We start from the raw sequence: 25,257 nt of genomic DNA, 5'->3' as shown, positions 1-25,257 counted from the left end.
TTTTCAAAGATTTTGTCTAGTACAGAAGCAGATGCTCCTGAGGCCATATCTTCCAGTTGTAACTGCTCTGCTTCGCCCTCTCCCTCCACTTCTGAGGGCAAAGTAGGCACAGATGATCTGCGTGTCTGTGAGGCTGAGGTTAGAGTTGTTAGAGTTGTTTGTTTAGCTCTCCCTCTTTTTCTTGTGCCACTCATTCCAACGTTATCTGTCAGTCAAGGTCACACTGAGTTGTTCCCATGGGAATGGAAAGGTCCAGAGCAAGCAAACAGCAAGGGAATCGAAAGTAAAAAGTGTATGTAAAATCACTGTTATAATCCAATCCTCTAGAGGGAGCTTAATCTGTCTTTCAGAGTCTAATTTAATGTCCAAGAACCTTCAAATACAAATGTTTAGCAGAGTTTATAAATGGTCACTTTGTTGCAGACAGTGCTTGTTTATCTCCAAAAAGAATGTTTCAAATTTAAAAGGTCTCAATACCCTCAGATTGTTTCAAGTTCCAATATACAGTATCCAAATCTGCAGTACTGACAGCTCCCTTAGTACTCAGGCAGCTCCTGACTCTGGGTTTCACCTTCTAATTTGTAATCCAATAAGAGGAGGAAAGTCAAGTGCAAATAGAAATCCCAAATCTTTAACTTAAAGTCTTTACTTTAAGATGCAAGTTCAAATAGATGCTTAGATCTGTAAAACTTAGAGTCTCTTTCTTTCAGCCTCCACTCCTCCAGCTGATTGCTTTTTTTCAAGTTCAATGGCTGCGGAAGACGGACTTCCTGCTTCCACGTCTCTCCGCTCTCAGCCAAGTTCAAGCCAATTTAAGTTTCCCTTTTAAGGTCTCAAATTCAAGTGATTCAGTCTTTTACTCACAAGTTAGTTGCTTTTTCGTCCGGATCCGTAATTTAGCAGGAAAAGGGATCAGCGCTCACCGACAGTAGCAGCGCGGCTTCGCTCCTCAGGCTGTGAAACAGCTCACAGCGCCGCAACCCCCCTCCGTGCTCCGGAGCCCCTTACGGGGTTCCTTCTGCACTTGGAGGGTCGCTCTAGGCGCCCACCGAGCCTCAAGACCCCAGGCTCTTGCCGCCTGGGGTTTTCCAAAGTGGGTCTCCGCTTCGCCGTAGCGGACGACCCGTTGCCTGCGGAGCCTCCTCTCCCGTTCAGAAGAGGACCGCCATTGCCGTTCGCGCCGCCCCCGGAAGTCGGGGGCCAGAGCATTCTAAGGTTGGAGGAGAGCACAGCAAAAAGGTAGTGTTGAGGGGTTAGAGCAGATGAGGAAGTCCTTGTCAGCTTTCCAGAGGACACTGGTTTGGCCACTGTGGGAAACCAGATGTTGGACCACTGAGTCTGGACCATGTGTGGAAGCACGAAGTGGGAGCTGTTGTCACAAGTACAAATATCTGTGGGAGGGCACAGGTATTTGCCTGAGGTCAAATGCCCATGATTAAATGATTTAAATCAGTGTGTCTTGTGTTCACACATACAGCTGAATTATTGTCTGGGTATCCCACAGTGGCTGCTTAAAAGCTTGTTTCTCCACAACATGTTATGCAGTCCTCTGTTTCCTCTGACCCATGAGCTTTTATGGATTTCTAGAGGTTTAAAATGCATCTAAAGCCCTGACTACCAGTGTGCTTTTAGACACAATGGCTGTTGGTTTCATGTCATGTTTGGATTTACTGGTGATCACTTGGGATTTGAAACCTGCTACATGTACCTTTTACTAATGCTTCTGTGTTCTTGTTTTTTGTATACCTTTTAACACTTCTGTGTTCCTGTCTTCCTAGAAGAGACAACTTCCTTTTTTGTTTCACAGACAAGACAGTAGTTCTAAATTCTCCATTGTGTTGGCCTAACACTCAGTCTGGCCATGCTACTTTTCATGAGCATTTTCCAGAGCGACTAGAAGAGATTATGTGTATTCTCCTGGAAACATAATTTTGAAACCTTTTTAGTTATGTGACTTTCCCTGTCCAAGAATCAAGTAGGTAGCCATGTTGGGCTGATGCAGACGACATAAATAAATAAATAAATAAATAAATAAGTCCAGTAGCACCTTAGAGACCAACTAAGTTTGTTCTGGGTATAAGCTTTCGTGTGCATGCACAAGAACAAACTTAGTTGGTCTCTAAGGTGCTACTGGACAATTTTTTTAAATTTATCCTGTCCAAGAAGTTAGATCAAGCACTCAGTCCCGAGGGCAGGCAACTGCCTTTGGGAGGCTGGCAGAGTGAAGGGAAAACACATAATCTAGTGTTTTCCCTTCATGCTGCCAACCTGTGGAAAGTTAACAAATTTTTGATTGACCTCGTGGTGTAACTTGACTCCATAGGCTGGGAGGATAATATTCTATTTTTCCTGCGTATCTGTTTCAGCTGAAACTGCTTGTTGTTCCCACCCCTGATCTGCAGCTAAACTTGAGTTCCTGTGGGTTCTCTGAAATGGTGTGTCATTTTGGCAGATGTGGGCAGGTGATTTCATTCACCTAATTTTAACTGTACAATTTTGATTCTTAATTTGGAAGAATTTGAGGTCTTCAAGCACATATTTCAACACTTCCCACAGAAATAGATTGTCATTTTTACTATATTAAAAAAATGCAACCTTTTCTACAAACTCTTAAAATGCAATTTAATCTAGTAGTTCACCTGTTATCTTTGTCCAATTTACTCTAACTTACACTTAAAAGAAATTCCCCTACCTCAAGTTAAGAGTATTTTCAAACTTTAATAATTTTCCATCAAAGTCTTCTTTAGCATGGTATAATGCACACTTGTCATTTGTTATCGTTTTAATTTACGTTTTACATTCAGTGTTCAAAATCAGCATATATGGTTTTGGAAGCTCCAGCCTCATTTAGTGGTTGATTAAATATCTGGTGCCATTCATAGTATCATTTTTATAGACATAATTTCCTCTTCCAATTCCCACTACCTACTCATTTAAATAGGTTCGACCTTCATGTTCTTTGAAGGATGCCTTCATATTGAAGAAGTTATGCATGTACCATTTTGGGGATTCAAGTGTGGTTTGTATCCAGAGCTTTGCCAGTATGGTTTTGCTCATGCTTCCCACTGAATTATTAATCCCTTTTAACATTTATTTAATTATTTGAGGTCATGCCCTATTGCAGTTCATGAATTTTGTACTTTATTTCAAATGTCAGATTTTCAGTACCACTGTCAGGGTTTAAAGTGGGAGTCCAGTATGCCCTTTACCTGCTGCCATTTCAAAGATTTGAGCCTTTTCAGGAAGGTCAGCACTGCCTGGAGTCTCTGGTTCAAGTTTCAGATAGTGTTCTCATATCCATAAAGGAATGCAAATGAATATTAAAGGCCTTTCTCACATTACCTTATTGGCATGGGATCAGATCTCTAGATCACTACAGTGACTCCTCCCCATGTCAGCATCTCCACTCCCAGAAACTGTCACTGTGATGGTATGTGGAGAAGCCACAGCGTGAACTCTTTCCACACGGCCTGAAGGATGTTACCCATATGGTGCAAAAGCTACACTGAAACAATTTCCACACTCTATATGCAATGGCTGTAGCTTAATATTCTGTGTCTGCTAGTGGACAGGTGAATTCTAATGTTGTGCAACAGAGGAACCCAGTGCAACAGTTGTACTGGTGATCCATCTAACTCAGTATTTTTACACTAACTTAGCAGCAGCTCTCCGGGATTTCAGGCAAGAGTCTCCCCCAGCTCTACCTTGAGATGCCAGGGATTGAACAGGTGACATTCTGCATGCAAAGCAGATGTTCTACTGCTGAACTATGGTCCATCCCCAAACTGACTGTGCGATCTATTGCACAGTAAAGTTAACAAATCACAAGTACCCTTATGCATTCTCTTGTGCATCTGAGTTCTGCTAGTGCAAAACATTTCGCTAGCAGAACAAGTATACTGCTAAGTTACTTTGACTTCGTACAACATTGAATACAACCATGTCTTTTTTTGCATCTGCCTGTAGTTTTGTATGGTGTCTGTGGGTTTTTTAAAAATAAAACACCCATACGTTAGCAATGACCTGTTCAAGAATATTGTGTGCTTTAATGGACTTCTGGGAAGATTTTGCTTCTGCTTCCAGTACAGCTTAGGCAGGGATAAACCATTCTACAGCAACCAAGGAATTTGATGATATGAAGAACAATTGGGTTAATGCTTGAAAATTTCTTTATGGTTCATTCAAAAAGGTGTTTATCTCCTTAAAATACTGCTTCCCTGTGGTCATCAAACTCTGCATTCTTTTTCTAATGTGTGCTACACAGGAAGGTGGTGTTAGTTTAATTGATATATTTATGAGGGAAGAAAAATGACTTGGGAATGCTGAATAATTTACTCCTATATCCAGTCAGCATCACACAGTAGGGAGATAATTTCTTCTTCTTCTTCTTGAGCATTGCTCCAGCTCTGCTAGATTTTCATTGAAGAGCTAATTATAATTTTGTTTTCCTGCACAGACTTTGCATCAAGTGTGGATGATCTCTGTGCCAAACAACTTATATGCCAATGAAATATTTTTTTTCTTCCTGGTTTAAACTTAGACTTTGTTGTTTTTGAAAGCTGGATAGCTCTATCAGTGCCTTCTCTTGAAATATTCATTTGCCACTGTTTGATTCCTCCGACTGTTTTTTTCCTCTTGGTGAACCTACTCACCCTTTAAAAGTCTGTCCTATTCTCTTTTTTTAATGACAGCTCTGTCTGAAGTACCCTTGGTAACTGCAAATCAAAACCCAAAGGTTCTTAACCAGCAGAGTACCTCCTAAGGAGTTCCATTTAATTACAAGATAGAAATGTCAGCTTTTAGAATTTATATGTTTAATTTCATTCCACTGCTTCTAAAAATATTATAAAACACTTAGTAATAAATGCAGTTACTGAACATATTAAAACTGGTGAATAAAAGGTAGCCAGAATGTCTCCTGCGTTCTGTTACTTGTGCCTCTGGAAGGAATCCTTGACATCTTCCTTTCATTATAGCTTTAATTCCTTCTCCCCATGGGATTCATGCAGAACTAGGTAGCGATGATCTGAAGGTTTGTGCAGATGTTACTTTTTCTTTCTATGTTGTCAAAAGAAACAAGATCTTCCTAGAAGCTTTCCCTACTCTTCGTTGAGAGCTTTTGCTTTGATTTCCTGTGTGTTCTCTCCACCTTTGTTGCACAGCTCACACACGTAGTATTGAAATAAGTCTTAAAGTGAGTGCACAGTTGCACAGTACTCAGTTCTGGCCTTAGACTCTCTTACACTGTGGTGATTGAAAGCATTCATGTAGCACAGAGAGAGGGAAACCTTTTCAACCCAAGGATCGCATTCCTTCATGTAGAAACTTTTGGGCAGTGCATGCTAGTGGTACGCAGGGATCAGAGGCAAAAGTTGGCAGAGCAATGGATGCAGGTCCTTTGTACAAAAGTCAGATTCCCTATGTTTGTTGGAGGTTTCTGGCACCTGCGCACATTACACCAGTCTCTATCCAGGCAAGAAAGATTATCACACTTCACAGACATATATTTATGACAAGCAGAGACACTTGTGAAGGGTATGAAGCTGGGGCTAGTGAGTGTGGCCTGCAGAGAGTCATAAAGACCAGATAGAGAGACCCAGAGGGCCACATTTAGCCCCCGAACCTCAGTTTCCCCAGCCTCCAATATAGTAGAGCAACAGTGATTATTAACTTGCCTGGTGCTTAAGATTTACTAATGCAGGGCACTGTTATTATTACATTTATATCTCACCTTTCGTCCAGTGAGGCATACATGGTCTCCACGTCTCCAGCTCTTCAAGGTAGGTTAGGCTTAGAGATGGTGACTGGCCCCCAGGCAAGCTAATGAACTTCGTCACCAAGTTGGAATTCAAAATTTGGTCTCCCAGGCACTAGCAGACTACCACCGTCTATATTTTATGAGAATATAATACCAGGAGTGTCAATAACATGGTGTGTCCATATGGTTCAGGGATTATTCCAGCAGCATTTTCCTTCCCCATCCTTGTTTTACCCTTCGGCCACCACCTACTAGGCCACAGCTTCCACTGGTGACATCTCTCATCTGGGACAAAAATGGGGGACAGTGCAGTTTAATCTCACTCATCCCATGATGAAGGCACATCTTTGCTTGCTGGCACTTGGCAGTCCCAGTACTGTGCATCTTTTTGCAAACTGCGTTGAGAGCCTTCTGGGTCTTCAGTCTGAGATTTGCATGTTCTAAATAAATAAACAAATAAAATGGCTCAATTGTACTTTCAACCCTATAAGTCTGCATATCAGCCATTGTTCCCTAATCCTGCATATCTCTATGCATCACATATTTTCTCCTGTCATTTTTGGTTTCCGCTTTCTGAGCCATTGGTAATCCAGGTAATGCATTAAATTTTAAGGAGCTCACATGCTATACAGTAATTGCATTAACAGGCCAAGGAGGAGGGATGAGCCGTATGTTTGTGTGTATGTTGAAGGCTGAATGCCACTCCGCAAGCTAATTTTCCTGGCATTCTAAGTGTCCTGAGCAAATCCGTTGAGTGTATTAAGGTGACAGCTAACTGTATTAATGCCTTAATCACACATGACACCACCCCTAACACTATGATGACACTGAAGTACACCACGTGGGTGGAACCTTTTAATGAGAGGGCAAGGCTTTTGTAAGGACACTGCGAATCGTACTGGCATGAGAGGCAGAAGATGCAATGGCCTGTTTCACAGTACTGTCCCCAGAAGTAATACAAAGGAATCTGATGCATTATGCTCACTTCATACTGTTTAGAAATGATTAGCAACATTGCAAACCATCAATATGTCACAGTTATTTGTCAAATAAAAATATTGTTTCTGCTTGTCCTTTGATGATTCATAATTATTTGGATTTACTTTTTTTAAAATTTGTTTTAAACTTTTTAGTACTGTATTCTAAATTGTTGCAACTCACCCTAGACCTTATGGTGAAGGGCAAGTAATACCTTGAAATAATGATGATGATAATCGAAACTAGCAAATAAAAGGGTATCAAGTTTGTGGGCAACCTTTATTTGACTTCATTTCCTGAAACCTAGACATAGTGTTTGATTATTATTGTTATTATTTTTTAAAAAAACCTATTGGCTTTATTGTGGCAAGGTTGATAAGGCCCAAGTGTATCAGACTTTGCTGGTGCCACTATATAAAGCATTCTTAATACTTAATTATCAGGAAAGGGATGCTGGTACCTTTTACTTCCTTCTGAATGCATTTCCAATTTGTTTCACGGGTTATCTCTCTTACCCAGGCGTATTGATGATGACAAGGGAAGGACCCATGAGCTGGAGCATTCTGCTATAAAATGTATGCGAGGAATTCTCTACTGCTACATGCGCCAGGCTGATAAGGTAAAACTCTGCAATGTGGACACAAGCACACACTTAATTCTAAAGGATTAAGTTAATTGTAAGCATTAAAAATGTTCCGACTGGGAATCAAATTAAAAGGGCAGTGGGTGTAATGCCACAATGCAGCCTGCTAGGAAAGGTCAGTTCCCAGGCTCTGGGCCCAATGCGTTTAAAAGCTGAAGGCGAAGAAGTGCCTGATGTTGTAAATGAACAACTGAATATATGACAGAAATCCCATCTTTCAGTTGCTCTTGGAACTTAAGCAAACAACAGACGGGAGCTTGCTGGTTTAAGTAATGTTGAAAATGCAAAATAAGCTGGAACACTATGGAAAACATATACAACTGTTTTGGTATTTTAACTTTGGTATGTTTTAAAGGATTGCTGTATTCTCCCCCCCCGATTTTCTTATTTTAACCTTTTATAAACTGCTTTGAGCTTTGTTGTTTTTACGATCAAGCGGTGTGTAAATTTCATGAAATAAATAAATAGACTATCAAATTATAGAGTTGGGAAATTTCCCCCCCGAAAACTGGTTTTGACAAGACACTAGAAGCTCCCTCCTTGTTGTCTTTCAGCCAGCAGGTGAAGACTGTTTTATTCTAACAGTCTTTAGGGGACTGACTTTTTTTTTTTTTAAGGAAAGGATTATTAAATAGTGCTGTGCTGTTTTTACTCTCTGTATTTTAATAGATCTGTTTTTATATTCTTTTAGTTCTATTATATTTTAATTGCTTTTTAACTATCTTATATGTTTTTAGCCTTTGGTGTTTTATCTGTATTGCTTTAATTTGTGTAAACTGCCTTGAATCCTAGTCTGGGGAAAAGGCAGGATATAAATAAACAACAACAACAACGACTTGTGGGAGCCATTTACAAGGCTGTTCTGTGAGCGACGTACAGATGGGAGCAGGGAATGTGAATAGTCTGCTCTTTTCTGTGAATTGACAAGTGGCATTTTCCAGTTCTAGGAGGGAGCAGTTGATTTTGTTTGCTTTTGCTCCAACCTTGTTATATGGCTCACATGAGTAGACTGCTTACATCAGCAGCGTTTTTGTACAAATTAGCTTACATTGTATGGTTGGAACTGACTGAGCCATGCAGCCAACTAGGATTCTTGAGATTTTAAATCACCTTCAATAAATGTCAATACATTCTTAAAAGCACCTGGGAAAGGAATTTGTATGACCTCTGTTGCTCAGCCATTCTTAGTGTTAGGAAGCATCTTTCTGCCATTCTGGTTACAACATGTGTCAACTGGTCCATTTCCAGGGACAATTCAAAATGCTGGTTATGACTTCTAAAGCTCTTTATGGCTTTGGGGCCCAAGTTACTGTAAATATTATATCTCCCTTTACAAACCTGGCCAGGTGCTAAGATCCTCAGGTGAGCACCTTCTCTTGGTCCCATCAACATCAGACGTATGGTTAGTGGTGACATGAGAGAAAGCCTTTTCTGCAGCTACTGCCATATTGTGGAATTTCCCCCAAGGAGTGGGGGACTTGCTTCTTTTTTGTTATCCTTCTGCTGGCAGGCTAAGACCTTCCTGTTTAGACTAGCCTTTGAAAACTTAGGAGCAGATGATGCTGATCACTGGGCTATCAGGGCAAACTGTATTTTAATGCTGGTTCTAAATGTAAACCACCTTGAATCCCAACTTGGGAAAATACATTTAATAAATATATAATCAATAAACTATATTGTGGTGTAACATTTGTGTATGGGATACACACTGAACAATTGGGGCTATCCCAACACTTTTCTGTCGGTAGAGAGGGAAACATGTCCTCAGAACAACATTGTCCAATGCAGTTGGCTTGTATGAACTAGCAAATGAGCTCACCTTTTAATTTATCTCCTTTTAAATGCTGTTTGGGAGAGATTAATAATCTTTGCACATTTGCCATCTCTTTAGTTATGTGAGGGGAAAAGATCTTAAGGGATAACAAATACAGTCAACCTTGGATCCCGAATGCCTTGCGAGTCGAACGTTTTGGCTCCTGAATGCCGCAAACCCAAATATCCAACGTGGCTTCCGCAGCTTCCGATTGGCTGCAGGAGCTGCACCTTGGTTTCTGAACGTTTTGGAAGTCGAATGGACTTCTGGAACGGATTCTGTTTGACTTCCGAGGTATGACTGTATTTTTTTTAAAAAAAAAACATTGTCCCCATTCATTAAACCTTAAAAAAAATAACATGGAACTTTAAGAATGAATTCAGACCATGCTATTAAAAGAATGATTCACTTGACATGTCTTTTATTTATCTATCTGCTTTGAAAAATTCAATGTGACAAGGTCTCCTTTAAGTAAGGTATTTCTCTCCTTTCTGTATGGGTTGATTTGACAAGGTGCTGTGCAAACATCTTTGATAGAGATAATTCAGAAAAGATTATTTATGAGCTCATGTCCCCAAGAGGATCTTGTCTTGCTCTTCAGAAATGGAACAACTTTCTTTCCTTCCATTTACTCTGTATGTGGAGACCATTTTCCCTGTAATGAAACTGGAACTTGTTCCTGAAGGGTAATTATTGGATATTGCTTGAAGATAACGAAGCATGTTCCCATATAATAACTTTTTAAAGTCTTAGTTTCCCGCTAGTACTTTATCACGAGCAGAAAAGCTGGGATCAAAAAGCTACTTTAGGCATGCCCAAGCCTTTCACTTTTCTAGGTGTTCTTCCCCACCCCTCCCCATATATATATTTTTAAACAGTGTAATAAAGTGAACCGTAAGAAACAAACTCGACCTTGTGTTAATCATGGTACATCAATGTAGAAAGGGAGGATGTCAGGGTGCCAGAAGTACCTAGCATGAAGTTGTCAATTTTATATTGTTTTAGAATTAGCAGGGTTGGAGACTGTAATTGACCTCCAGGTCTCTTTTTCTTGTTATATCCTTCCAAGGCCATAGTATGATATAGTGGAAAAAATCAATGTAATACCTTCCACTCCAGTTGTCTTCTGTCTCCCCTGGCTCCCTCCAGTCAACAAAGGTAAAAGTAACAGTAACATTAATTCCCTAAAGTTCAGTCTTTCAGATATTTCCCTCACGCAGAAGCTTCTTCACAATCACTGCATGGGGTCTTCTGCATGTAGCGTATCTGCCTTACCACTGAGCTATGGCCATTTGCCAAATAAAGCAGCCTGGGCAGATAATTGCCTCCAACCTTCCCTGTGGGGCTGAAGCTGGGCCTCCACAGTCTTACAACTAGCCTTAACCTGCTGTCTAGATGCCATCATTCAAGTGGATTTTGTTTGAACATTCCAGCTAGGGAAATGGATGCACTCCTGACCTGGGTAATATCTTGCAGACTGGGTGTTCATAGAAATATCACTGTATGGCTCAGTTTTCATAATTGATCTTTTCCATTTATGGACTTTGGGAAACAATATTTCTTTGTCTTATTTGAATCCCTCTCCCCTTCTCTCTCTCTCTCTCTCTCTCTCTCTCTCTCTCTCTCACACACACACACACACACACTTTCTCCATATGTTCAGTCTTTGAGATACCCATGCATGCAGCTAACCTGAGAATACTCTGCCAAGAAAAGAATGCATTAAAATGATAACAAATAGGAAAGTGAATGTATTCATTAGTTGATGGCAGAGCTATTTAACAAGCCTATAATTTGTCTACCCAGGCTTGACATTGCACATCATTATCAAGAAAGATCTTTTCAAATGTTATGCTACAGTAGAACTAATTTCATTCCAGAGTACAAAGAGGTAACCAGTTGTGCTAATGGTGGCAGTCATTTACAGCATGGCAGTGTAAAAATCCAACTCATCTCGCCATATCTGATGAATTTTGAAGGAGTAATCTAATATACCAATAGTTACACCATGGCCTATATTTTCATTTTATGTATGTGAGCAATGTCAATATCTTGAGATTGAAGATGCCTGCAATAAGCTTCACTTAATCATAAATGGAATAGCACAAGTGAACTGAGTTTGCAGTCCTGTGTTTTCTCTAATTTTAGGTTTTAAGCTTCTGGTAAGCATAAGCTAAACACTTTCTGTAAGCTGTTATTTGATGGTGCACAGTGCCATGCTGAAGATAGCAGTTCCAAAGCAAATAGGAATAACAAAAATGCATGGATAGCTATTAAGTAAATAGTAGATATACAGGTTATCTATCACATTTTATATATAATCTCTCCAAGGAGCTCAAGGCAACATATTTGAGGGTTTATCCAATTTTATCCATATCCTTTTGTGGGATAGGTCATAGGTGTGATTTTTTTTAACCCAAGCTACCCTGTTATTACACGGGTGGCACTGTGGTCTAAACCACAGAGCCTTGCCAATCAGAAGGTCAGAGGTTCGAATCCCCGCAACACGGTGAGCTCCCGTTGTTCGGTCCCAGCTCTTGCCCACCTAGCAGTTCGAAAGCACGTCAAGTGCAAGTAGATAAATAGGTACCACTCTGGCGGGAAGGTAAATGGCGTTTCCGTGCGCTGCTCTGGTTCGCCAGAAGCGGCTTAGTCATGCTGGCCACATGACCTGGAAGCTGTATGCCGGCTCCCTCGGCCAATAAAGTGAGATGAGCACCGTAACCCCAGAGTCGTCTGCGACTGGACCTAATGGTCAGCGGTCCCTTTACCTTTACCCTGTTATTTAAAAATACCATTGCTATTCAGAACAAAAGATGGAGGGCACAAGGAGAAGGGGACAACAGAGGACGAGATGGTTGGACAGTGTTCTCGAAGCTACAAACATGAGTCTGACCAAACTGCGGGAGGCAGTGGAAGACAGGAGTGTCTGGCATGCTCTGGTCCATGGGGTCACGAAGAGTCGGACACGACTAAACGACTAAACAACAACATTCAGAACAAAACAGGCCATACTAGACTAGATGGATCTGGACCTTTCCTCCTCCTCCTCCTCCTCTTCTTCTTCATCATTTATTTACAGCATAAAAGCTCTAGCAAATACCCAAGGTGTATCTCAATGGACCTGATTTAAGGCAGCATACTGCTAAACCATTTTCTCTGTACTTTTGAGCCCGAACCTCACTCAGATCCACTTCTGATTATTAGGTATATGTTTCTTCTTCTTGAACATGAGAGTTGGAAATCCTCATAAAAAAGTGTAAGGATAATTCTAACAGGCTGGGACCCTTAGCCCAATAGTGTGCCTGCTTACTTAGAAATTAGTCCCACTGAATTTCATGCAACTTGCCTAGTGTACATAATATTGTAATCTTAGTGGTGTGTGTGTTTGCACATGTGCGCACACACAAACCAGCACATTTTCTGGCATCTGTCCAAAACTTGTTAAATGCTTTTCTTCATTTTATACCAAGAATGGGGAAGCTGTGGCTCTCCAGTCATCATTGGCGTACAAATCCTATCAGCCCTGCCAACATGGCCAATATGCTGGGATGGTGGGTATTGTAGTATACCAACATCTGGAGGTCCATGGATTCCTCATTCCTGCTTTATACTAATCCTGTAATATTTATGTTAATCCCCAAATAGCATGCCTCCCTAATCATTAAAGGTTATCAATTTTGCCTTTTTACCTAGTATTTTTAAATTGGTTGTCTGTTAACAGCTTCAGAGTTTAAGGACCTTGATACTGTTTCCTTCATTGTTTCTTTTTCTAAATAATTTTTTATACCTTTGTACTTAGTATTCCCTCTGCATAATGGTTATCTTGAAATTTTTAAGCTCTGATCTCATGTGTATTAGAGGGAGATACAAATGATAGAGCAATGAAATATTATTTGAGGCCCATATTGCTTTGCTAAACTGATACAATCTTTACATGTTGAGATGTCTTTGGTATGAAAAAAAGATCAATGTTGATCTCAGAACTGAAGCTGCCAAGAGCATTTTCTGGAACTGGAGAATAAGCAGCTCTCTGTTGCACTTCCAATGCATTGTTTTGAGTATGCAGGCTTTTGTGTTAAATATATTTGCAAACAGAACTTAGTAACTGCTGAAAGAGCCTTGTCCTCAGTGGAGGTTAGAAAAACTAAAATGTCTTTTGTAAGGTAGAGTGGCATCATTCTGAGGAGGAGTTGTGTCCTAAGCGGTGGTGACTTAATTAGTCAATTACACTGGTCAACAACAAATTTGTTGTCTGCGTTTTTTCAGTTGATTTAGGACGAATCTGATGCGCTGAATCCAAAAATCAGTCAGGTCAAGTTTTAGAGCTATGGCCACATGTCATTTTTTTACGTTTTTGTTCACATGTACGCTTGTGTGGAGCATTTTAGAAGAAGTTGGTGGGGGTAAAATGCCATGTCGAATAATTGTTTTGATTGGAAATGATTATTTTAATGACAAGAAGTATTCAGGTCCGATAGTTCTGGGTGATTATGTCAAAAAGGGATCAGTTTGAAGTCATAAAACCATGTCACTGACTGCTACTTCTGCGCTGTTGATGTGACTGGGATCAACAGAAAGAACCGGAGCAGCCTCAAGTATCCTGATCTTCAATCAGCACGTCATCTTGTAGCTCATTGTGATGAAATTCCAGTGCCTATCTTCGGAGAACTTCCTGACATTAGTGACGAAGATGCCTCCAGTGTTGAAGGACACATGAAGAAGAAGAAGTGGTTCTTGAAGATGATGCTCCACATCCATTTTCCCAAAAGGAGTTGAATGACCTAGTTCGCAACCTCAGCTTGTCAAAGGACTCTGCCGAACTGTTGGCATCCAGAGTGAAGGAAAAAAACCTCCTCTCTGACAGTGCTCTCATCAGCTTCTTCCGCAACAGGCATCAAAAGTACCTCCGTTTTTTCTCGGTAGAGAAGGACTTGGTGTACTGTGCAGATATTGCGCAGCTTCTGCTCAAGCTTGGAGTGCCACAGTACGAACCCAAAGATTGGAGACTGTTCATTGACAGCAGCAAGCGATCACTGAAATGTGTTCTGCTACACAACGGCAACCAGTTTGCCTCTATACCCCTGGCTCTCTCGAGTACACTGAAGAAGAACTATGAAGCAGTGAAGTATGTGCTGGAGAAAAATGGTTATGATCAGCATAAGTGGTTTATTTGTGTTGACCTGAAGATGGTGAACTTTTTGTTGGGACAACAGTCTGGCTTCACCAAGTACCCATGTTTTCTGTGCATGTGGGATAGTAGGGACCGTGCTCAGCATTACATGAAGAAGGACTGGCCTGTGCAGGAGAAATTGGTGCCTTGCAAAGAAAGGAACGTCATCAACGACCCTCTGGTGGACAGATACAGAATACTCTTCCCACCGCTGCACATCAAGCTCGGCTTAATCAAGCAGTTCACCAAGGCTCTGGACAAGGATGGTGACTGCTTCACTTACTTGTGCCAGGCTTTTCCAGGATTGACCATGGAGAAGTTGAAAGCTGGCATCTTTGACGGTCCTCAGATCCATCTGCTCATCAGAGATCCAGAGTTCGGAAACTCAATGAACGAAGTGGAACTGGAAGCGTAGAAGGCATTTGTTCTGGTAGTGAAGAACTTTCTTGGCAACAATAAGGCCAGAAACTATGCAGAACTTGTCAACAACATGCTGACTGCTTTCAGAAACCTGGGCTGCAACATGAGTGTCAAGATGCACTACCTATTTTCACATATGGACCGGTTTCCTGAGAACCTGGGTTCAATGAGTGACGAGCAGGGGGAGAGATTCCATCAGGACATGAAAGAGATGGAGACCAGGTATCAGGGTCGCTGGGACGCAGTCATGATGGCTGACTACTGCTGGACTCTGAAGAGAGACCTCCCTGCTGCTGAGCATTCCAGGAGTTCCAAGAAATGGAAGTTCAAGCCCTGAAGTTTGAAAAATGGTGAAGCAACATGCAATTTACATGTACTTACCTTTATCAATGCCCACCATTCAGTTTACAGTAAACCTGACCTGATGGAGAGAAACGGATGCCATTTCCTGATTCAGCAGTGCAAAAATACCCTAAATCAGTTGTAGAAATCTAGACAACATTCAAAAAGTAAAAAATTGTTGCCCAGTGTTTTATTTCTATATAATCTTGTATCGTATTTGTTTTATTATTGTTAGCCTCTTGGAGCACGATTTGTTGGAAAGGCAAGATTCAAATTTGACAAATAAATATATAGAATCATGGAATTATAGAGTTCGAAGGGTCCCCAAGGGTCATCTAGGCCAATACTCTGCCAATGCAGGAATCTCAACTAAAGTATCCATGATAGATGGCCATCCAACCTCTGCTTGAAAACCTCCAAGGAAGGAGGGTCTACTGCCTTCCGAAGGAGTCCATTCCACTTTTGAATAGCTTTTACCACCAGAAAGCTCTTCCTGATGTTTGGTCAGAATCTCCTTTCTTGTAATTTGAATCCATTGGTTTGGGTCCTACCCTCTGGAGCAGAATATTTGAAGATGGATATTATATCTCCTCTCCGTCTCCTCTGATCCAGACTTTAACATACCCTGCTCCCTCAACCATTCCTCATAATACTTGTACTTCTGCCAAAGTACTTAAGGCACAGCTTATAATTTATAATTATGACAGAATCCAAGAGACATGACCCTGATCAAATATAAAGACATTGTTGGTTTGTTTGGAGCTTTTTAAAAAAATGTAATGTTGTTTACATTGATGTGGGCAGTACTGAAACATATTTTTTTTAGTGTAGCATCTATCTTATCTACCATCTATCTATATCTATCTATCATCTATCTATCTATCTATCTATCATCTATACATATCTTATTTGAGGAGTGAGGGATGGGTCACCTTTTGAAAGCTGTTTCTGGTTAGTAATCTAAGATGCAGATAGTCCAACAAAGCGGAAATAAACCTTTGAAGGCTCTTTGTGATGTATTATGGCTGCTACTGCCTTTTGGCGGAGTGGCAACACAGCACATTCTTGATTGGTCTGTGCTTTTGCTGAAGTTGCTGTTGGATACTGCTTTTACATTTCTATTGTAAGCCACCTTGCGTAATTGTTAGTTGGAGTGTACACACTGAAAGTAAAGAAAATCATATAAATAATAAATGATACAAAAGGTGTTGATTGGGAAGATGAAATTCTTTTGGAATGCCAAATTTTGCAGAAGATTTTTTTTAAAAAAAATCTGCAAAAAGGGGGCAAATTGCCCATTGACAACCAAGCACACTCATTGGGTATGTAATGCTGACTGGGGGAAATGGAAAACTGGGACATGGAACATTAATGGAATCTCCTGGAAAAGGGCAAGATTTCATAGAATCCTCAGAAGGAGCACTCCACACTGCTACATTTTTATTTTAGTTTTTTGCAGATATTACGTGCTTTGTATAATTTACAAATATCAGTATTCTTTACAGGGGTATACTTTTGTTGACTTTAAAAAAATGATGGTGGTTGACCTCATTTGGTCATGTCAGTCTTTTTCTGTTGATTGCATATGCCCAGGATTTATTACTTTCCATGTGCCAGTTCAAGTAAGTTAGAATTGTCTGTGGTTAAACAATAATAAAGATGGATGGATTCATAGAAGAGATTAGTGTAGTTCCTGATTGTGATGATAAAGCATTTGTGTCAGTTGTCTAGTGAAGATAGCTACCTTTCTTAGGGTAGCAAAATTACTCATTTTCATCACCTGCACCAAAGATCTATGAGATGAACCACTCAGTTAATTAAATATCTTATGTTCTCTATACACTTTCTATGTGGGGAGGAAAAAAACCACAGGCTAGGTTCCAGGCCAGTGTTTCCCAACCGGGGAGCATATGGCCCCCTGGGGCCCCCCAGGATATTCCGTGGGGGCCACAGGTGAAAAATGTGTAAATGGGGGACCATAGCACGAGGCTAGAGGGGCACAGAGGGAATTGAGAAGTGATTGCGGGGGGGAATCATTAAAAAAATAATCCTGAGCAATCCAGAGAAGGCCTTGGGCTTCCATGACCCCTTACTTCCCCACTCACTTTGGGAGTCGGGAAGAGTCTAGACTGCTAGGTTTAAAAGGACTTCTCACATTGAAATCGCCACAGGGTATATTGGTTTTGCCACTCAGCTCGCTCTCCTTCAAAAAGGGGAACGGTGGAAAGACAGGGGAATCTGACCTGCTTCTGATCTCTCTGTAGTGAGAATTCTAGTGGGAAGATATAAAAATAGCTGGAAGGAAAGACCCCAAAATGAAATCAGTGGTTTTCGCCAAAGTAATAATAATAATAATAATGCCACATTATCCATTGCCATGTGGAAATTGCATAGAAAGGGAAGGCTTTCCAGTCCATTGATGTGATAGGCCATTCTGGACCCTTAACAATCATGTGGAAGAAAGCTTATGTTTGGAGATGGATCCTGCCACCTTTGCTGTCTGGCTCTTATTCATAAGACTGGTAAGAATATGGGTTTTACCGCTCCAGTAGGTGATCTTTAGAATTAGCTTTATATTTAGAATATAGTGTTTTACATTGCATAATGGGGTTTTTGTTTGATAAAAAAAGTTAATCCAACAATTATAATCTTCAGTGCCTTGTGATACTTTCATGATAGAAACATAATAATCTGTATATTTACTTAGGAGTATCATCTCTGTTTTCTCTCTCTAAAGGTTCAACAATATAAGCAAGACCCTAAGCCATCCAAATGCCTCCATTCTGTTTTCAGTGCCCACACAGGTGATGAAGTCTTGTCCCACAAGGAATATGGACATCTTCAGGTATGAAATAAAATTCTTAAATATACTTCAGGGACTGAGTGGCTTTGAATATTGTTCCTTTCCCCTACTGCTCAGTTAAAGACCAGAGTTCTTTAAAGATGTGCCAAACTCTGGAGCTTGGCAAATTGATTTTCCCGCTTTAACTTACCAATAAAAGCAAGCTGTTTGTAGCCCAACTCTCTGCTGTATATCTTATTGAATAAAATAGCACTACAATGGCCAAATGTTGCTTTCTTTGAAGCAACACAAGCTGTTGTCAGCAAGTAATTTCAGTATATATATTAAAAAAACCATTTGTATTATAAATAAAATTTGAGAACATCTGATGCTGTATGCTGTAATTTTGTACATGTTTTAGCTTCACTTACTAGGAAACAGCTTAATTAATAAGAAGGACTTAATGCACTCTGATACTGCTTTTTCATTTAATTTTTAGCTTTGGTTTTCATAGTTCACATGTCTGTGATTTACAAATGCAGTTTCCTTCCTGCTTTTGTCATGTTTGCTTATGGTCAGAAATTTATTTGTCCAGCCAATGGAAATTAGAGTTTCTCCTGGACAATTGCCATGAGGAAATTTTCACTAGAATGGCTACTTTTGCCTTGGCTGCAAGCTTCTTCAAAATTACTTTGACTCACAGTATTGCAGATTGTAATCATTATGTTTGCTGCTGAGCCTAGTTTGGCATTGAGCTGTTGATACATTGTAGGCTTTCTTTTATGTGGATTTCTTTGTTTACTGCCTGATGTGTTTTATTGTGTTATTTTTAGTATTCTACTTTATCATTTGTCATGGCCAGTAGCTGAAACAAAGGAACTGAACTGAATGTTGCAGATACCTTCAACCAGCCTTCTCACATCGAACTTAGTCATCACCATTTATTGGCATTGTTTGTCTACCTTTTTTGATGTACTTCTTAGATTTTTTGATGTACTTCTTAGGAATAGACATGTTGTTGCAAGAACAGCAGAGCTAAGACCACTTTTCAGAAAATGGTCCAGCTGCCGTTTTCAAACCCGTGGCTGGCATCTAAATTAGAGACCTACTCCAGGGGAACCAGAGTCTTGCACATCTCTAGTGGAAATTTGGACTTACTTCTTTGTGGCATGCCAATCTTGTGCTCAAAGTGCTTGTGAGATTTCCTTCAGCTTCAAAATTGGTTTCAAAGGGGGGCTGCTCTTCAAGAATCATGAGTCCAAATATCCCCTAGGCATGGGCAGCCTGGGGACACCTTCAGACCACACATATAAAAGCACTGCGACACCATTTTAAGCAGTCACATTGGCTTCCCCCAAAGGATTCTGGGAGTTGTAGTCTGTTAAAGGTGAGGAGAGTTGTTGTGATACCCCTATTTCCTTCTCAGAGCTACAGTTCCCAGTGTTCTCTGTGAAAAGGGATTGATTGGTAAACTACTCTGAGAATCGTAGTTTTGTTTTGAAGAGAGGGGTCTCCTAACTACTCTCAGCACCCTTAAACTACAGCTCCCAAGGATTATTTGGGATAAACCATGGACTGCTTAAAGTGGCATAGTGCTTTAAATATATGGCATGAATGTGGCCATAATCATAAAGATTTTTGGATGTAACCTGTGGTGAGCATAAAACAGTGATTCCTGTGACTGGTTAGTCAGAATACATATCATCACCTTTAGAATAACTACTGGCATTTTATCTGGCATTTACAACCTGATGCCCTCCAGATGTTTTGGGTTTCAATTCCCATCAGCCCTAGTCAGCACAGTTGGTTTCAGCCTTTGCATCTTTCTATGGCTTAGAACTGGGTGCTTAAAGAGGCATGCACCTGTATAAACCAGATTGTTATGGTTTCAGACACTCTCCTCCTGGTACCCCCATCAAGGTGAAGTGGTTGGAAAATGGGGAAAGGGCCTTTTTGGTAGTAGCACCCTCAATGCCCTACCCAAGGCTGCTTGCGTGGTGCCTCCTCTCATGATTTTTCGGCACCAGACCACAATCTGCTTAGTTGTTGTTGCTGTTTCAAACTTTCTGTTTTAACGGCAGTTGCTCTTTCTATTCCTGCCATTTTATTAGTGATGTTTGTTTGTAATTAATTAATTGCTTGTTCTTCATTTTATTGTTATTAACTGCCAGGAAAGGAGGGTTACAATTCTTTAAAAAATAAATAAATTGAAACTATTCTGTTATCTCCAAATGGAAGGTGCATGAATAAGCAACATGTAATCTTAGCTGCTGTGAAATGATTGTATTTTGTGTGCATTCATTTCTCTGATAACTTGGCTTTTTTCCCCTTTTTTTTTTTGCCCCTACGATGCAATATCTTGGCAGTGCTACGGCAGTTGATGCTGATATCTAATAGATAATTATGTTAACAGAAGAAAACAACTCATTTTTCGTAAATATAATTTAAACTCTATTAATCAAATGCGGAAGAGTTGATTGAGACTAATATTTCCCTCTGCAGGAGGCTGCATAAATGTTTTGTTTACAAGGTGGGAGATGGGGGTATACTGCCTGATGCAGTAATATCCTCCACTGTATGTCTTTTCTTTTTGCTTTGTCATCTGCACTGTCATTTGCATCTACTAGAAGCATTTTGACATGAATGGCACTGAAATAAATCCCTGCTTGTTTAAAACAGAAGACCAAAAAAACAGGTAGCTAGCTAGCTAGATTAATTTCACAACTTAATTTGCTTAATTTCACAACTTCCAACTGCAGGTAAAAGTTTTTTTTTACCTTCTAAAACAGATGCTGTGTGGATTCCGCTGTAAGCAACATTGATTGTGTGTGTGTACGTCTCCTGATGCCCCAAGTGTGCTTTAATATTCCCATGGGCCATACTTCAACAGATGATAGTTAATTACAGGAGCAAGCCAACAGCTCTTAGCTTACATACCCCTTCATGTACAGGACATGCATTAATTCTCCATCTGTTCCTGTTCTTTCTGCTCACTCTGACAGTTTCACTTTAGCCACCTCCGTTTTTTTTTTGGTTTTTTGACAACTTTGCTGCAGGACTTCTTAGTCAAGTGGGAGCACAAACTCAACATGAGATATAATAGGTGATTCTTTTTGCTTTGAGGGTCATTTCTTTTACTGTCTGACCATTCTTGTCCTTTTTTCCTTTTAACAGATAAATGCTGTGTCGTTGTTCCTCCTCTACCTAGTTGAGATGATATCATCTGGTTTGCAGATTATCTACAATACAGATGAGGTATGAATTCACCAACCCCATGAATCATTAGAACATGTTGAATGTATTCTTACAGTCTTCATAAAATCACCCTATGGGGTAGGTTAAGCTGATAGAAAGGGGAATGTACCAAAGTCACCAAGTGTGTTCTATGGTTCCCCAAGTTTTGCTAGTCCTAGCCTAATGCTTTAGACACTAACTACACCAGGTTAGCCTGTCTTCCATACAACTTAGTTAAGAGATGTTCTGTGGATTGCATCTGGATTGTTTTAAATCTAAGGTTTCACCCACAAGGTTGCTTTTAAAATATCATATGTGGTGACCCATAACTTTTCCTTTTACTTATATATTTAATTTCTATACCGTCCTTCATCCAAGGACCACTGGGCAGTTTACAATATAAAAACACAAAAACACACCCCATAGTAACAAACAAACAAAATATCCCCCCCACCCCCCAGTTTAAAATGCCATAGATTGCTCAATTAGCCAAAGGCCTGGGAGAAGAGGAATGCTTTTGCCTGGCACCTAAAGATATGTAACAAAGGCGCCAGGCAAGCTTCCCTGGGGAGTGCATTCAATAAGTGGAGAGCCATCACAGAAAAGGCCCTTTCTCGTGTTTGCTATCCTCCAAGCCTCTCATGGAGGATGCATATGAAGAAGGGCTTTAGATGATTGTTGTAGGGTGCAGGTCACTTCATATGAGGAGAGACAGTCCTTGAGGTTTTGTGGTCCTGCGCCGTTTAAGGGTTCATCGGTCAAAACCAGCACTTTGAATTGGGCCGGGAAACTAATCAGCAGCCAGTAGGACCAAGATTGGTGTTATATGCTCAAACCGTCTTGCCCCGATGAGCAACTTGGCCACTGCATTCTGCACCAGCTGAAGTTTCTGAACTGTCTTCGGAGGCAGTCCCATGTATAATATATTGCAGTAATCTAACCTAAACATCTTTTTGCAATTTTAGAATATTCTAGCAGCAGAGATTGCTCTGTTCGACATTCAGTCTTAGTAGTGTTGGCTTTGTATATGGAAACTGTGGTTCAAATCCATGTTCAGCTATGAAGCTCCAGGATGGGGAAACCTGTAACCTTCCAGATTTGGTGGGCTACAACTCACTTTCTTTCTGACCATTGGCCATGCTGTCATAGGCCAATGGGAGTTATGACAGGCTTCCTATTCTCAGTTTATCACTATTCTCAGTTTATCCTGCCTCATAGGGTTGTTGTGAGAACAAAAATGTAACCCTGTGGAAGCTACCCTCTTTGAACTGTTTGAAGAGGGGATGGGAAACAAATGTGAAACAAATCTGTCTTCTCTCCAAAATTCATGGTGCTGTCATGGAAATAAAGGATAGGTTGGTAGAACTTCAAACTGTCATTTAAATGTGACTTTTTCCTTTCATACCATTTTCATTCATCATCCTTCAGCTGCTTCTAAAGCCCATATAGATTGATTTGGATAATCAGTGCCTTTCAAAATAATATAAAAGCCTTAATCTCAGCAGCAATAGTGGGTTTTTTTTTAGTGGTATTACAAGTTGTGCATTAAAACCTTGCATTCTTTTATGGAATTTACTTTGTTGGTTTTGTGTGTGTACATGTATGTGTATCAGGGATTACCACTAATAACGAATAATGCCCTTATTGTTGTGCTAGGAGCTGTACATATTCAAAATGCATACAAAATGTCCATGCAAGTCCTTGTTAATGAGTCACAACAGATTTCACAGTCCCCACCATTTCTTTTTATGGATAGATTCAGAAATGGCCCTTTGACTGCTGGTTTTTTTAATGTGGTTTTAGTCTTAACAAAGTTAGAATTTTGACAGTCTGTTTCAATCAAATCTGAATCTCGCGGTCACAATGTGTAATTCAATCTTCCATTTACAACTGCGGGTTGCAGCATTTTATTCTGGACTGATTTCCTGATTGAAATTGCACGCAAAGCTGATATTCAGCCTGTATAATGGGTTTCCAAACATGATCCATGTGTGCACCCAAAGGAGAGGAGAGGTGCATAGAGCTTCTTTGTGTGAGCAAATGTGGTGATAGCTGATGTAGGCGCCTTTCCCTCAAAGATCAGGAAGCGTGCCCATACCATTTTGAGGTCCTGTCTCTGCTTGTTTTTTTTAGGTGTGGCAGCCATTTTGCAATGTGCCATGCCCCCACAGCAGCCATTTTGTAGCTGGCACTCATGGCACTTTCTCAAAATTTGAGATGTGGCCTGCATCTCAAATAGTATTTAAACAGTGTGTTCAGAGTGTTTCTCTTGAGTTACGTACAGTGGTTGGTGAGATTTGCTAGGTGAGAACTGCTAGTGACCACTGCATGGTGTGATAAGAGTGGAGAAAGGGATTTCCACCCTGATCTGTTGATGGTGTTGATGGGGTGCTCCATCTAACTCAGTGCTGAGTACCCAGCTGAGTTGCCCCTCTTGATGCCAGTAGCCTGCACTCAGACCGTTAGCTACACATCAGTACCCCCACCATCACCTCCACCAGTTCTGGAAGGTAAGGTTTAGGATTCCCCATCCTATCTTTGTCAGGATATAGCGACTGCCAGAAATTTCACCTAGCCAATCGCCTGACTGGACACAGCTGATTAACCTCATTAATCTTTACAACTATCCTGGCATTTACAGATAGGGGACTGAGTGTTAGTGGCTTGCCTACAGCCATCTAATAGGTTCACTACTAGGCTGAGGTTTGAACCCAAGATTGACTGGTTCACAGCTCGCACTCTTATCCATTACACTACACCAAATCGCCTCTTCATGTGATGAAAATTGATCCGGCTGTGCAAGGCGGTAATAAGACTCTGTTGCCCAGCTGGATGTTATACACTTTGAATTTGCTCCTAGCTCTGAACTGCTTTTGACTTCCTTTGAATTGGCCCCTTTTCTGTATAGCTGAGTCTATTTTAATGCTTGAAGACTTCTTTGGGACCTCTTCCCCCCTCGTCTTCCTTTATTTCACATTTAGACAATTCACTTGTGCAGGATGTTACGCCTATTGAATGCAGTGAAGCAATTCATTATTACTCCTTTTTCCCTCGGAGGTAAATGAGCTGCCTCTGGTAGTAGATGAAAATGCTGAGCAAGTTTGAATGGTTGGGTAAATTTAATGGGGTTTGTTTCCCAGCATAGAACAGCAGTATTTTGTTAAATCCTTACAAACGGGGGGGGGGGGGGGACTTGTTTCCAGTTTTATTATTTAAGCAACAGATGTATACAATGTACCATACCTGGTTAAGTATCCATGAACCTGGTCTATAGCCTAATATCATTTCAGGACTCCATATATGAAATGGCATGTATATGTTTAAAATAAAAAATGAGTATTGATAAACTATGGCTTAGCAACTGAGCGGGGGGGGGGGGGGACTTGTGGAAGGAGACATTTGGGTCCCCTTTGCCTCCTGGAAAGCTTCTCAGGACACTCTTCTGAACAGAATGTTTTGTGACTCAGATGGCTCCTGGAGGGAATCACCTATATTGGGAACCATGAGTGAGCAGAGTGTTCATGAGACTCTCACAACACACTGGAGAGTCTTTTAAGAGGTCTGCAAGGGAGGGGGAGGAGGGGTCAGTCCCATTCCACAAGATTCATTCTGCTTCTGGAATTCCAGAGCCAAGACTTCATCTTGAATTATTTGTACACTGAAATTTCTAGAGAAACAAAACTTCTCATTTCAATTCAGTTTGTTTGTAAATGTGCAGTATTTACAATAAATAAACTTAAGTTGGTCCAAAGTCAGGAGCTGCAGTGGTTGGTTATTAACTTGAATAAAAAGTGGGCAAGATGGCCATACTGAAGTGGCTGAAGGTTGGAAGATACCAGTATAATTTACAAATGCGTTTCAACCTTTCCTTTTTTTCCATCTATGTGCCCAAGTTCACCAACCTGTGAGGAAAAATAACAATTTTGTATGTGTTAGGCTCTGTGTAGTTTTCTTGCAGGATTAACAAGATGCAGACAGATGGCCGGTGGTTGCAAAGCTGTCAGCTAGGAAGTGTCTGCTCTGTGTGGGGCTCCTGGACAAGATTAGACCGTTCAGTAGAATCTCTGTTTCTATAGGCCCCCGAACAGCCAGAAACATGTTTACAAGATATTTA

General features: G+C 40.6%; 1 protein-coding gene across 9 annotated transcripts in view; it reads left to right on the top strand.

The window, feature by feature from the left end:
- PHKB (phosphorylase kinase regulatory subunit beta) overlaps positions 1-25,257 on the top strand; it is a 142,000-nt gene that overhangs the window by 35,931 nt on the left and 80,812 nt on the right. For all 9 annotated transcript variants that reach the window (XM_081015503.1, XM_081015504.1, XM_081015507.1 and 6 more), the window contains 3 exons: positions 7,256-7,355; positions 17,865-17,972; positions 21,084-21,164. In XM_081015503.1, the coding sequence (XP_080871629.1) occupies positions 7,256-7,355; positions 17,865-17,972; positions 21,084-21,164 (289 nt within the window). The remainder of the gene's footprint in view (positions 1-7,255; positions 7,356-17,864; positions 17,973-21,083; positions 21,165-25,257) is intronic.

This window comes from Podarcis pityusensis, assembly GCF_964106645.2.
Source record: "Podarcis pityusensis genome assembly, chromosome: 8".
In the NCBI taxonomy this organism is placed as follows: Eukaryota; Metazoa; Chordata; class Lepidosauria; order Squamata; family Lacertidae; genus Podarcis; species Podarcis pityusensis.
The sequence above is the reverse complement of the archived record's forward strand: the minus strand, read 5'-3'. Positions and strand labels throughout refer to the sequence as shown.